This window comes from Sesamum indicum, linkage group LG5 (genome assembly GCF_000512975.1).
Source record: "Sesamum indicum cultivar Zhongzhi No. 13 linkage group LG5, S_indicum_v1.0, whole genome shotgun sequence".
NCBI classification, from domain to species: Eukaryota; Viridiplantae; Streptophyta; class Magnoliopsida; order Lamiales; family Pedaliaceae; genus Sesamum; species Sesamum indicum.
In genome coordinates, this window is record NC_026149.1 from 8,627,623 (window position 1) to 8,640,748 (window position 13,126).

Here is a 13,126-nt window from a genome sequence, read left to right on the forward strand (position 1 = left end):
ATCCTAAAGAATATGATATATAATGAATGAAAAAGGCATATTCTCATGTATATGTGGATTATGTGTATTGGATGTTGACTATTATTACATAAATCTGGAATTAACATAATGACCATCAACAACACAAATCCAGGCATTTTCCGCAGTGTTCCGCGTTGGCTAAACGTGTATCTTCCCCCTCACACATCCATCCCCATCCCCACATCTGAAAGCATGGTCATCATCAGCATGATGGCAGCATCCACCATCAACATCTTTGAGCCCATGAATTTAAAGAGGATGTGAAAAATAATAAATTCTTTGAATGTTGTAGTACAATAAACCAATATTGAATTCCATGGTTATTAATTATGACAAAAGAAAAAAAAAGTTGAAACAATATGATAGGGATGTATTTGGAAAGATGATGAAAAGACAAAAGTACCCCTGTAAATGCGGAATACCTCGATAGGATTAGGATCCACGTATTTTTAATCGAATCGCTTTGCATTTGATTCGATCAGACCTGGCCATACTTGGAAGGCCAAGATCACTCTACGTGGATCCATACTCATAAAGAGCTATTTTGAAAAAGGTACGTCACTTTTAGCTTAGAGAATATTAATATTATTTATCTTCTTCCTTAATCTTGCACCTAATTAAATTAAGTATCGAATAATCTTGGCTAGGGACCTTCCAGCAAGCCTTAAGATATATATGTTCGTCTTTTTTAGGTTTCAAACATCTCTGCATCGGACCACCCTCGAGGTCACCTGGACCTCCAATTGGGATCATAATAGTTAATAGCTACTGCATAGTATTGTTAATTTACTATTCATTACAATTCCCCCCACCCCACCCCCCAACTTTCGATTAAAATAATCAATTGTAATATCATCCAACTTAATCAATATAATTGCCCAAACATACTATACATTCACATCAAATGACGAAATCTCAGTTCAAACTCTACCTCATGAATAATTGAGAACTACAATGATCAAGTCGAAACATAAGATAAAGAATTCTTTGCCTTAGTCTGTGCTTGCTTGGGAGAAATATCCCATTCCAGTTAACACAAAAAGTCTGTTTAATTGCAAGAAAAATATCTCGTCTCCGTATAAAATTTCTCAAACACATTGCACTAGACTCAAAAAACTATTTACATATCATATCAAATATCATCATTATATTTTTATCTCACATATCCAATCAAATACATAAAAAATAAAAAAATTCTTGTCCCAATCAGATCTATAATTCTATATCATTTTTCTTGGATGAGATAAGATAAAAAGGGCAAAGAATCAGAGTAAATTAGAGGGATGGTGGGGGGTAAAATATTGGGGTTGAATTGAGATTAGAAATTTGGAGTGTTTGAACAAGCCCACATCTAGAGCATAGCTTCAGTGCAGTAAACTTACATTGCAATTCATTAATTCAAAATAATGAAAAAGTCTAACTCAGCTGGTTTCGTCCCTTACTAGCAATATAATTCCATTCCCACCACAATTTCCCTCTCATTTTCCTTTCTCACCAAGAAACTTCAACATCCACTCCCCCCCACCACCCACCCCACCCCCCAAGTCTCTATATAACAACAACCCTCCATCCAATCTCTTCTTCTTTCTCATTTGCTTCCTCCATTTCCCCTTTCTACTTTCAGACAGTTCCTAGGTTCAAAATTTGATCTTCTTAGTTACTTTCTTGCTATATATATACATATATATATATATATAGAGAGAGAGAGAGAGAGAGAGAGGTTTTGTTGTTGTTGTTGGAAAGAATGGAAGGAGGGTATGGTGGTGCAGGTCCATCAGCGGTGAATAACAGCAGCGAGGAAGACGAGGAGTATGCAGTGGTGGAGCTTCCACCGGGGTTCAGATTCCATCCCACCGATGAGGAGATCATCATGCACTATCTCATCAAGAAGGTGATCGATCGACGGTTCACGGCTAGAGCTATCGGAGAAGCTGATCTTAACAAGTGTGAACCCTGGGATTTGCCAAGTAATATACATACACACATACATACATACATATACATATATATATATTTCTTTCATGTGTTAACATCTGAAATGATGAATGATGCTTTTCTTTGATATGATTATGTGAAAAAGTTGGTAAATGATCTTTCCAAGTACTAAAAGTAATTGAAAAGATTCATCATTTTAGCTGTGGGAAAGTAACACTTTTTGTCTACTTCTTTTCAATCATAGCTTATAATCTTTTTTTTTTTTTTAATTATTATTAGGAGGTTTGAATTAATATCTAAGCAATTCATGAGAACATGTGTGTATTTTCGTACTAATCAAGTTGAAATAGTTTATCTCAATATGAATATATATAAATCAAACACATATATATATATATATATATTATCAAGTTGTAGTTATAATTCAGAAGACTTTCCAATATAATTTAATGGAAAATTCAAAATCCAAAAATAAAAAAAATTCAATTTCTAGATCCAGGAAATAATGTTATACATGTATATACTTAGATTCGGGATTTGGATTTTCTATTACAAATCTTACAGTACTAAATTGATCATATTGCAAATCTTATATATTGCATCTTTTACTTCATTTAATTATATATACTCGACTTCTATAATTTATTTCCTTTAGTGGTGCAATATTTGGTCCTCTGATATATACAATTTTTAAAATAGTACCAAAATTTAAGAAAAACTCGACTCATTTAGTCCTAAACTTTACTAGACTAAATGTGTTGTACTTTCTTAATTTTGAGATCATTAGGTAAAGCGTGATTTGGTGTATGTGGTGCGTATGTATTAAATAGAATAGAAGATGTGAGATCGGACCGAAATATTAGTGAAAATTGATACATGTTAGCTGGTTTGATTGTGCAGAGAAGGCTAAGATGGGAGAAAAAGAGTGGTTCTTCTTTTGCCAGAGGGACAGGAAGTACCCAACAGGGATGAGAACAAATAGAGCAACAGAATCAGGGTACTGGAAGGCTACTGGGAAGGATAAGGAGATCAGCAAGGGGAGGAACAGCCTTGTTGGGATGAAAAAGACCCTTGTTTTCTACAAAGGGAGAGCTCCTAAAGGAGAGAAGACCAATTGGGTGATGCATGAATACAGGCTGGAGGGCAACTTTTCTAACTATAACTTCTCTAGGGCAGCAAAGGTACTTACTTCCATCTACTCTCTTCAAAAGGAATTAATTGCCATTTTTTGGCTTCCTTTATATGAATTATTCTTCCCCTTTAAGTACATATATATTCTTGAAATCACGCGTATATATATAAGGAGTCGTGGAAAGTCGAACATGTTACTGTTTAAATTTGTTAATTTGCATATATGTTTGGTATGATTTTTAACCTAGTCGGATTTGGACGGGAGTTAGTTGAGTTAAATATGAATCGAGCACGGATAATTTGGCGTTTTTAGCCCTCAAATTTAATTACTCAGATGGACAGTTCGAATAGAGTATCGAATAGATTGATTTATTTTTCTGCCCTATTTGAAGTATTCTTTTCTTTCTTTTGTGCCAATTTGAAGGAACTTAGTAGTGAAAAAAGTATGTGATTTTGTACCATGTGATGGGCAGGAGGAATGGGTTGTGTGTAGAGTCTTCCACAAGAACACAGCAGTTAGAAGAAGCCCAGGTGTGGAACTAGCAAGAATTGACTCATTTGTGGATCATCTCTTGGACAGCCCTACACTCCCTCCACTCACAGACTACACTTGCAATTCCAATGATCAAATCCCTACTTCAAGTTTTGCAGCTGCAGATCATCACACTGATCATCATGAACATGAAACCAAAGTATCAAGACTAATCTCAAATGACCAAATCTTGCAATATGACCAAAAACACTTCCTTGTTCCCCCAACCTACACATATCTCCACCCCACCATCCCCTTCTCTAGTCCCCCGACAACCGTCTTCCCTTACCAAGCATCGTTGTCTCATGCTCATCAGCATCACGACGAATTAGGCCCAATCATCTCCGGCTACCCTACGACCGTCTTTCCCTTCAAAGGAGCTGACCATGCAAATTTAAGGCTAGTAGCACCAAAAATGGAGCGTTTTTCCACTAACAACTCGGTGATCAGCCATTCTCAGGAGACGGGACTCAGCACCGAGAACATGGGCAACGAGATAACGTCCTTGCACTCCAAGGGAGACATCGAGAGCAAGAAGGCGTTTGATCAAGAACTCAATGGCCTCGGCTTTAGTCCTGACATCTCGGATTTGGATGACTTGTGGAGCAATTGCTAAAGAATAGACATATACGAGTATGATTCTCTAAGCCCGCAGGCCAGTATTTTAGTCCTGCTGGAATTAATGAGTGGGTCATTACATGATTCGCAGACTAATGTACATAGTACTAATTTCGTTATCGTTTGTTTTAGGAGGTTTCGATGTCCGTTGTCGATTGATGTTAGATATAATAGGCGTATATGGTGATTTGCTGACAAGGTTGTGGCTTTGTGTAAACTTATATATGTCAATTCTTTCATTTTTAGCAGTTGAATTAGTTCTTTTGTCATTTTCATCTTAGTTTGCTGCTGATTCTTTCACACCTCTTGTAAACTAGTTGTAATAATATAATTAATTGAAACTTTAGTTATGTGACCACTTCTTTTTCAAGTTCATGACTGGAACTAATTTCGAAAACTTTCTTAGTTGAATTTCCAATGTGGATTTGGTCAATAATTTAGGTTAGAAATTGTCAACGTTTTCAGACAAGCTGGCGTTAACAAGCCACTAGAATGTTTCATATGGAAAATTGTAATTTTAGTTCCATAAGTATGGAAGAGTGACAATTTTAATCGGGTACGATTTTATTTTGATAATTTTGTCCTGCAAATTGTAACTATTTTGCATTTGAGGACAAAAATGATCGAAGTTTATTAAAATAATAAAAAAAGTACATCCAGTTAAGTTTGTCGACATGTACATGTCACGTGAGTTTTTCCGGCTATTTTAACAAATTTCAGCCATTTTTGTCCTTCAATTATAGGATATAAATGTCAAAATAAATTCATACAAAATTAAAATTGTCATGTCCCAATAGTTATACGAGTAAAATTATAATTTTTCTCATATTTCCTATGAAATAATAAAAGTTGTCTGTGGATCCCTTACACTTTATATTAGCTCAAAAGCTCCACAGTCAAGTTTAACTTTGTTCTTACATAGCTAACTATATAGTCATTATTTTTATATTTGTAATAAAATAGATCATTTTTTTGAACTGTACACTGGTTAAGTAGTTAATTATATTTTATCCTTTTATAAAATACTACTACTGTGCACAAAACCCCGTTGAGTAAAAAAATGGCAATGCGATCCTTGATCTTTCGAAAAAGAAAACAAAAAGAAAACAATTGAAGAACTTTGTTGTACTATTATGTGTTTCTTTTATTAATGAAAATTACGTTTACCAAAAAAAAAGAAATTACTATCTTTTGCCTAGATATGGCGTTGTCTGTAAAAGTTCAAGTGGTAGCATTTTTCTTTTTTCTTTTTCTTTTCTTAAGGGGTCACTTTTACTTATTATTATTTTGTAGGGTGAGTTGTTGCTTTTAATTACAAATAACGCGTCAACATTTAAGATTAATGTTTTATGAACAAATATGGGGTCATGGTTCAAACGACTAGAAGTTTGGCTATTTTGCCTCACTTTATGTGATTGATGAAATATCGATATAATTATGTGTATTTACCGTTTCGAAAAGATAATAGCAATTTAAAACATACTTTATGAACTTGGTCCTGAAATAAGGGAAACATGCAATTTTAGTCTTGCAACTTAGAGGGCGATATTTTTAGTTCTCCACGAATCGATTTTTTGCAGTTTAGTCTTGTAATTTTAAAATTTTAGCAATTCTAATACTTGGGCGAAAAATTGCATGTGACTTGCATAGGACCTAATTAAATTGCAATTTTAGTCATCTAAATCAATTCGTACAGGACTAAAAAAATAATCCCCAAAGTTATAGAATTAAATTGCAATTTAATAGGATCATGTACAAGTCAGATGCAATTTTCCACCAATTAATAAACTTTCCAAAATATAAAATTATAAGAGTAAATTACGAAAATTATTCGTACATGACAAAAGATGACAGATTCTTAAATTACAGGATTAGAATTACATATTTTCCATGTAATAATCGCAAGAAAATTCTAGTTTAGAGTTGAGATTTGGTGTCCATGAAACAGGGTGTGACACATCCTCAACAGTCCAGGCTACATAAGTAACATGCCGTAACTTCATCATCAATCAACCACTACTCCAAATTCCAATTAACAAACATAACATTCCTTAGTGAAGTGTAGACACAAAGGTAGAAAGAAACGGGTTTTAGCTGTCGGAATATTCCCAGCTTTCTTTACGAATCTGCAACTGCATCCGTTTTCTTCTCCTCAAATTATGCATCCACTCCACCCCCATTTGGACCACCTTCTAAACAACAAAAATACACACATATGCAACATATATATATATATATATATATATCAAATTTGATCGAATTAAATTAATCACATTACAAGTATAATACACTTAATGTATGATTTCTCACCTCCCCTTAAAGCTTATATACGCCAACGAGACCGAGCTCAATTGGGGAATCAGAGTACGCGTGGGATGTTATTCTATTCTAATAGTAGGTATCATTCTACTTTAATAATAGTTGTTGATTATATGTAATTATCTGATATTGATGATTATATGATTGTTAGTTCAACTTTAATAGTAGTTGTTGATTAGATGTAGTTATTTGATATTGATGATTATATGATTGCCATAGTTATTTGTTGTTGTTAGATATAAATATTTGATACTGATGGTTGTAATCGATGAAAATAATATATAGTTCATTGTTTTCACTTAAAAGAAAATAGTATAAATTACAGTCACCTCCTTGAGATTTGACAAAATTACGAATACCCTGATTGTTTGGAAAATCACAAATACCGACGCTCAAATGAAAAATAATTATGTAGTCGCTATAATATGAGGTGGAATAAATACTACTTTTTCTTATTTTTATTTTATTTTATGAAATATTGAAAAAAATCTAAAAGCAAATTTGACAGTGGGTAAAGTAAATAATTCACAAGCCAAATAGCCCGTAAAATATTTTTAAAAAGTATATAGAATTATAATTCTTAAACCAAAATAGTATTTTTGTTAGTACACCAGAAATTAAAAATTCGATGAGAACATAATGGAGACTAACAGAATGGATTTGCCGTCAAACAAACGTAAATATCATCAATAAGGTATTTATAATTTCACAAACAATAAAAAAATATTTATAATTATGTCAAATTTAAAGAGAAGTAATTATAATTACCAAATAAGAATATGACAGTAATTAATTCAAATCCGGGCTGATTTGATCAGAAATGGAAGTATATGTATATAATTTAATTTGGTTTCTGACAATAATATGGCTTGCTTTTTCAGCATTGAAAGCTAAGCTTCCCTATGATTCATGCTTGCACGTATGGTAACTCTCCTCTTTGAATTTATGATATGCCTTCTTCATTCAACACAATAATATTATTATTATATAAAAAAATAAATAAATAAACATATTCTAATCAAGATTCCTAACTTTTTGCATGGAATTATGGAGATTGAAGTAAGTGTCACTCAACCGTTGGATGTATGCTCATCAATTTCGGACTGTTCCTCCAATTAAGGACATGAATGATCACAAACTAAACTTATCCAACTCTCTATTTACATGTGTAATTACGCAGCAATTGCGCGCACAGGAATTTTTTATTCCGCGCAAGTTTTGTCAGATAAAATTGATTACACAATAAGTCTGATACAATTGTTATGTGAATATTAGTGTACAATTTAAAAACTATGAACAAGTATGTGACCCATAGTTTATGTACGTGTATTATTATTTTATTGTTCAAAAGTACCTATGTATTAAATAGGCTAACAATTGCGCGCAGGAAATCTTTTTTTCGGAGCAGGTTTGGCCAAGTCGTATAAATTACACAATAAGTCTGATGTACTTGTTACGTGAGTATTGATGTACAGTTTAGAGAGAGTGAACAAGTATATGACTATAGTTAGTAAAATACGGGATGAGTAGTAAATGTTATATTATGTGTATTATTTATTTTATTATCTAAAAGTACGTACAAATAATAGGCATAAAGATACGGTGATGGCATTCGTATCCTTGATATATACGTGTATACTAAATTTAATAAAAAAAGTACAGAAATTTAAAATAGTAAAATATATTATATTTTTATAAGTAGGAGACAAATTAAAATTAAAAAAAAAGACATAATCATGCATGGATAAATTATATTTATATGAAAGTTGAAATTTTGAAATTCTATTGATTTGGATTTTATCCAATTTCTCAGTTATTATTTTGAAAAAAAAAAATTCAATTAACATATTTTATGTTGAATAAATGGAACATTCCAACCATTCTCTTTGCATGAGAAGAACTAGTACGTCTACAACTTTGGTTTTGATCGCTAGCATCATCGGCCGACCAGGTGGCTGGAGATCAGAGTGGAGGAGATTTTGCTTGTCCAATCCATGTGGTACGATACTTGCTGCCACTCAAGCTTCGAAGACTGACTGGGGAGTGCGTTGAAACTGAGTATAAAAGAGGAAGAGGGCTTAGTGATTCTGGATGGATTATGGCTCTTGAGTCTGACGGGTATCAACTGTGTTTAGTTGCCCAACTATTGTCCAACCGAACATACAACTTAGAAAGCTTTTGTGCCTTAATCAAAAGTATGCTTTTACCGGTGTGGGGTGTTGAGATTGAGACGTTACAAGAGGGCCGCCTTCTGTTATGGTCCAATCACGTGAATGATCGAAATAGAGCTTTTAACTGTTGTCCATGGAGTTTTGAAACGTAATATCTTGATTTTGAATGGTTTATACGAGGTAGACAATCCTGTGACTCTCGATCTCAACTAGTGCTACTTTTACATTCACGTTCATGATTTACCAGTGAGTAAAATTAATCTGGGGTTGCAATTTTATCCAAAACAAGTTGGGGATATTTAAGGATTTGGAGATGGATTCAGTAGGATGCTCTTGGAGAGCAATGCTAAGAATGAGAGTGGCTATCAATATTAACCTCTCACTTAAACAAGCCTTGAAAATCAGCACGCCAATGGGAGATGAGCATCTGGTCAAGTTCACATACAAGAGGCTCCCAAAATTTTGTTACTTATGCCGCCGACTTGGACATATATATAAATTCTGTGAGCTCCAATTTGCCGACGATTTCTAGGACCCGGGACCAAAGACTTCCTATGGTCCATGGTTGTGTGCTTCTTTGCCATCTAGAGGTCCAGCTAGAGACCCCAATACTGAAAGCTTGAAGGTAGCTTGGTCTCACTAGCAACAACCACAAAGAGCACACCAATGGGGACTTGTGTTTAGGGATTTCGCATCAAGGCAGGAATCCGAGGCTGGAGAATGTGCAACAAGGAAACCTTAGGGGAACGAGAACTTAGACTTGAGAGGAATCGCCAGTGAGGCCAACGAACATGAAGCAACTAGCATACATGTTCATCGAGCCGTAGGTGAGGATGCAACAAATACAAAGAAAGGGAAAGCTCTTCAGCTCATAGCAGCCTAGAATTTGCAAAAAATGAGGAACAAGAGCTTGTTCAAAATACTCTTGTTCAATTGATAGGGCCCGTTCAGGACAATCTTCCCAGAAACCACATGAATCAACTTAATATGTAGAATGTTGTGGAGGGGTCCTTAGTGACTGTCCCGCTAAGATGCGCTGCTAGAGGGCCGGGACGAAGAGGCTGGCCATATAGAGGATGACGGGCACTGTTGCGAGAATGCGAGGAAGCTAGGAAGCAAGCATATATGCTAGTAAAGGTCGCATGCATTTGGTTGATGAAACATTGGTTCGATATCGGCGGAGAGTGCATTGTAATTCGGCCGAGAGCTATGAAAATCCTTTGCAAGAACTGTCAGGGTATGGGATCCCCTTGGACCATTCGAACACTTGTGAAGCTTGTGAACCTCCATCATCTTGGCTTGGTCTTCCTCTCCAAGACCAAGTGTAAGTATATGAGTTATGAAAGGATCAAGGAAACATTGAACTATAATGCGGTTGGCTTCAAGAAGTACTTTGCTGGTACCAAGTTCTTTACAGTAAATAGGTCATCCAAGTATTGTTGTACTTCAATGATTTGGGAAATGGAAGGCCCTGCAATCAACATATAAGAATAGAGCAATAAAGCCTGTGGAGGATGACTTAGTGAAAAGGCAATAATCATGTTTAGATTGATGGAAGCCAAACGATTCCATCTTAGAAGTGAACTCATAGTTCCACTGCCTGGATGCTTGCTTGAGACCATAAAGAGACTTTGTAAGCTTGCAAACATGGCCTTCAGGAACTGGATATCCCTTAGGTGCATCCATTTATATCTCTTCATCCAATGTTCCATGTAGAAAGGCATTATTTGCATCAAGTTGATGAATGTGCCACCCTGCAGAGATTGCAACAACCAGTAAAGTTCTAACTGTCACCACTTTAGCTATAGGGGAAAAACTTTAAAAAAAGTCTGCTCCCTCAATTTGTTGTCTCCCTTTTCCACCAATCTTGCTTTATGCCTATTAATGGTACCATCTGGGTGCGGTTTAAGTTTGAATATCCATCTATTTCCAAGGCTCTTTTCCCAGGAGGCAATGGTGTAACCTCCTAAGTATTATTTGCTTCAAGTGCTGCAATCTCAGACTGCATAGCTTGTATCCAGCTAGGACGCTGTGCTGCCTATTTGTAGGTATAAGGTTCATGCAGGGAAGAAATAGAAGCAACAAAGGAAGAAAGATCTGAACTAAAGGAAGTGACAATGGGTGGCAAACCTTCAGTAGAGTAATCACATACAAATTTCTGTAACTAAGAAGGTTTAGATGCGCTTTTAACAGACCTTCTAAGTTTTGGAATAACCTGAGGTGGCTCTGTTTCTTGTATCTCATTGTTTTAAGGATCTAAAGTAGGTTCTGTACTTAAGACAATGTCAATTTCATGTAAAGGTACAAGAATAAAAGTTTTGACAAAATCTGTTTGTTTACCTTGGAATGGAAAGACATTTTTAAAGAAAACTACATCCCTACTTACTGATGTATGTTTCTCTTTAATGTCAAATAATTTGTATCCTTTTTGTCCATGCATGTATCCAAGAAAAATGTATTGTAATGCTCTTGGATCAAATTTAGATTTAGAAGGATTCATATTGGTACCATAGCATAGGCATCCAAACACTTTCATGTGGTCATACTTAACAAGTTTATTAAATAATTTTTCATATGGTGTGCACCAGTCAAGAGTGACACTGGACAGTGTATTTAGGATATAGGTTGTTGTAAGAAAAACTTCATCCCATAAATATTTAGGAAGAGATGACTGAAACATAAGGGCTCTTGCAACTTGCAAGAGATGCTTATGTTTCCGCTCAACTATTCCATTTTGTTGGGGTGTGTAGTTACATATTTTATGATGTAATATCCCTTGGTTTTTAAAGAATTCCTGGTAACTATTGCTCAAGAATTCACTACCATTGTTAGTCATCATAACTTTTAGGGAATTTTTTTTTTGGTCCATTAACTTTGTCCGTGATTAATTTTAGTACATTAACTTTTGTTGTTATCATATTTTGACCAATAATTTATAGAAATGGGTCAATTAAATATAAATTAGGATTTTATTGCCAATTTTTCTGCTAATTTAAACATTTCCACCGGAAATTGTTAACTTGGCAAGGCCATGGTGAAAAAACAGCCAGTATAGCCACGTAGACAATGAAGTGTACAAGTTGTTAAATTAAAAGTCACGTGCAAAGCACGTGACTCTTCTCAGCCAAATTCTTCAAAAGCGACACGAACAGAAGCAGAACTCCCCCAAATTCTTCAGCCCTAATTTGTCTCTCCTATTTTACGATTTCACTCTATTATTGTGTGAAATCTAAAATTTTTGCTTCTAAAATGGTGATGATTAGAGACCCATCCCTCAATGGCGATCCTCCCCCGATTACGGTTAGTTTTCATCCCTAAGTACCGTATTTTTTGACTCGACTATAGATAGATTTTGTGTATTGTCTTTGTCAACCACCCATTACTAAAAATTATGTTGAATGATATTTGTTTTTAGTGTTAAAGGTGTTGTCTTTTTCACATGTGAACACTATTTTTTTTAATTTTTTTTGTACTTTTTAATTTATTTTTGTTCGACAAGCATGTAGGCAGATTGTGGTTTGTTCTATTATTAAAATAATGTTGGCAGATTTTTGGTCCCTTCATGTGTTAAAAGTTGTGTGCTGGTATCATGTTTGTTCCTCCACGTTTGTGTTTCTTTTATGATTTTTTGTATTATTTTTGCTGTTGTTCTTTTTTTGACAATGTTATCTCTGTTGTTCTTTTTTTTTTTTTTATTTTTTTTTTCCAGCCAACAATAGTGGACTCATTACAATGAGTATTCATTATGGGGGGAGTATGACAAAAACATGATATATGGGAGGGAAAACCTATAAATTCGACAATGTTGAGTACAAATATGTGGGCCTTGGTACATTGAATAGTTAGGAAATTATGTGGGAATTAGAGGGGACAAGACTTATTTTATAAAAGAAGGGAAAGTGCTGAAACAAATAACTTCAACTTCAGCCTTGAATGATATATTTGTTAAATTTCAGCATTTGAGAGAGGTAGATATCTATATAAATGGGCAGATAGTTGCTCAGGAGGGTGATGAGTCTGAGGGGGATGAAGTTGTTGGTGGCTTAAATGACAATGAGTCTTCTTCAAGGGGTGAGGAATTTGATGATAGTGACAGTGAATATGAATATAAAATGAAAGAAGATCAGGATGAAGAGGAAGATGTGGCAGCTGAAAGTGATGATTGTCCAGTTCAGGAGGATAAGGAGGAACTAGTAGATAATGTGATCAAGAGTGAAGCAAGGATGGAGGATATAGATGCAACAATGGTCATGGAAGATGAGGATTTAGGTAACCTGTCAGGTGATGAGAATTTGATATGGAGTGGTGATGAATTAAACTCTAATAAAGGATTTGATACAAAGGAAAAAGGGGAGACATTCCCTATATTCAATCCTTCATGCATATGGGACCCTGAGTT

The 13,126-nt window shown here is 34.8% G+C and overlaps 1 protein-coding gene across 1 annotated transcript; it reads left to right on the plus strand.

Annotated features, from left to right (window-relative positions):
* On the plus strand, positions 1,597–4,584 carry LOC105162277 (NAC domain-containing protein 92). Its single transcript, XM_011080282.2, has 3 exons — positions 1,597–1,988; positions 2,857–3,137; positions 3,561–4,584. The coding sequence occupies exons 1-3, from the start codon at positions 1,766–1,768 to the stop codon at positions 4,233–4,235; spliced, it is 1,179 nt and encodes a 392-aa protein (XP_011078584.1). The 5' UTR covers positions 1,597–1,765; the 3' UTR covers positions 4,236–4,584.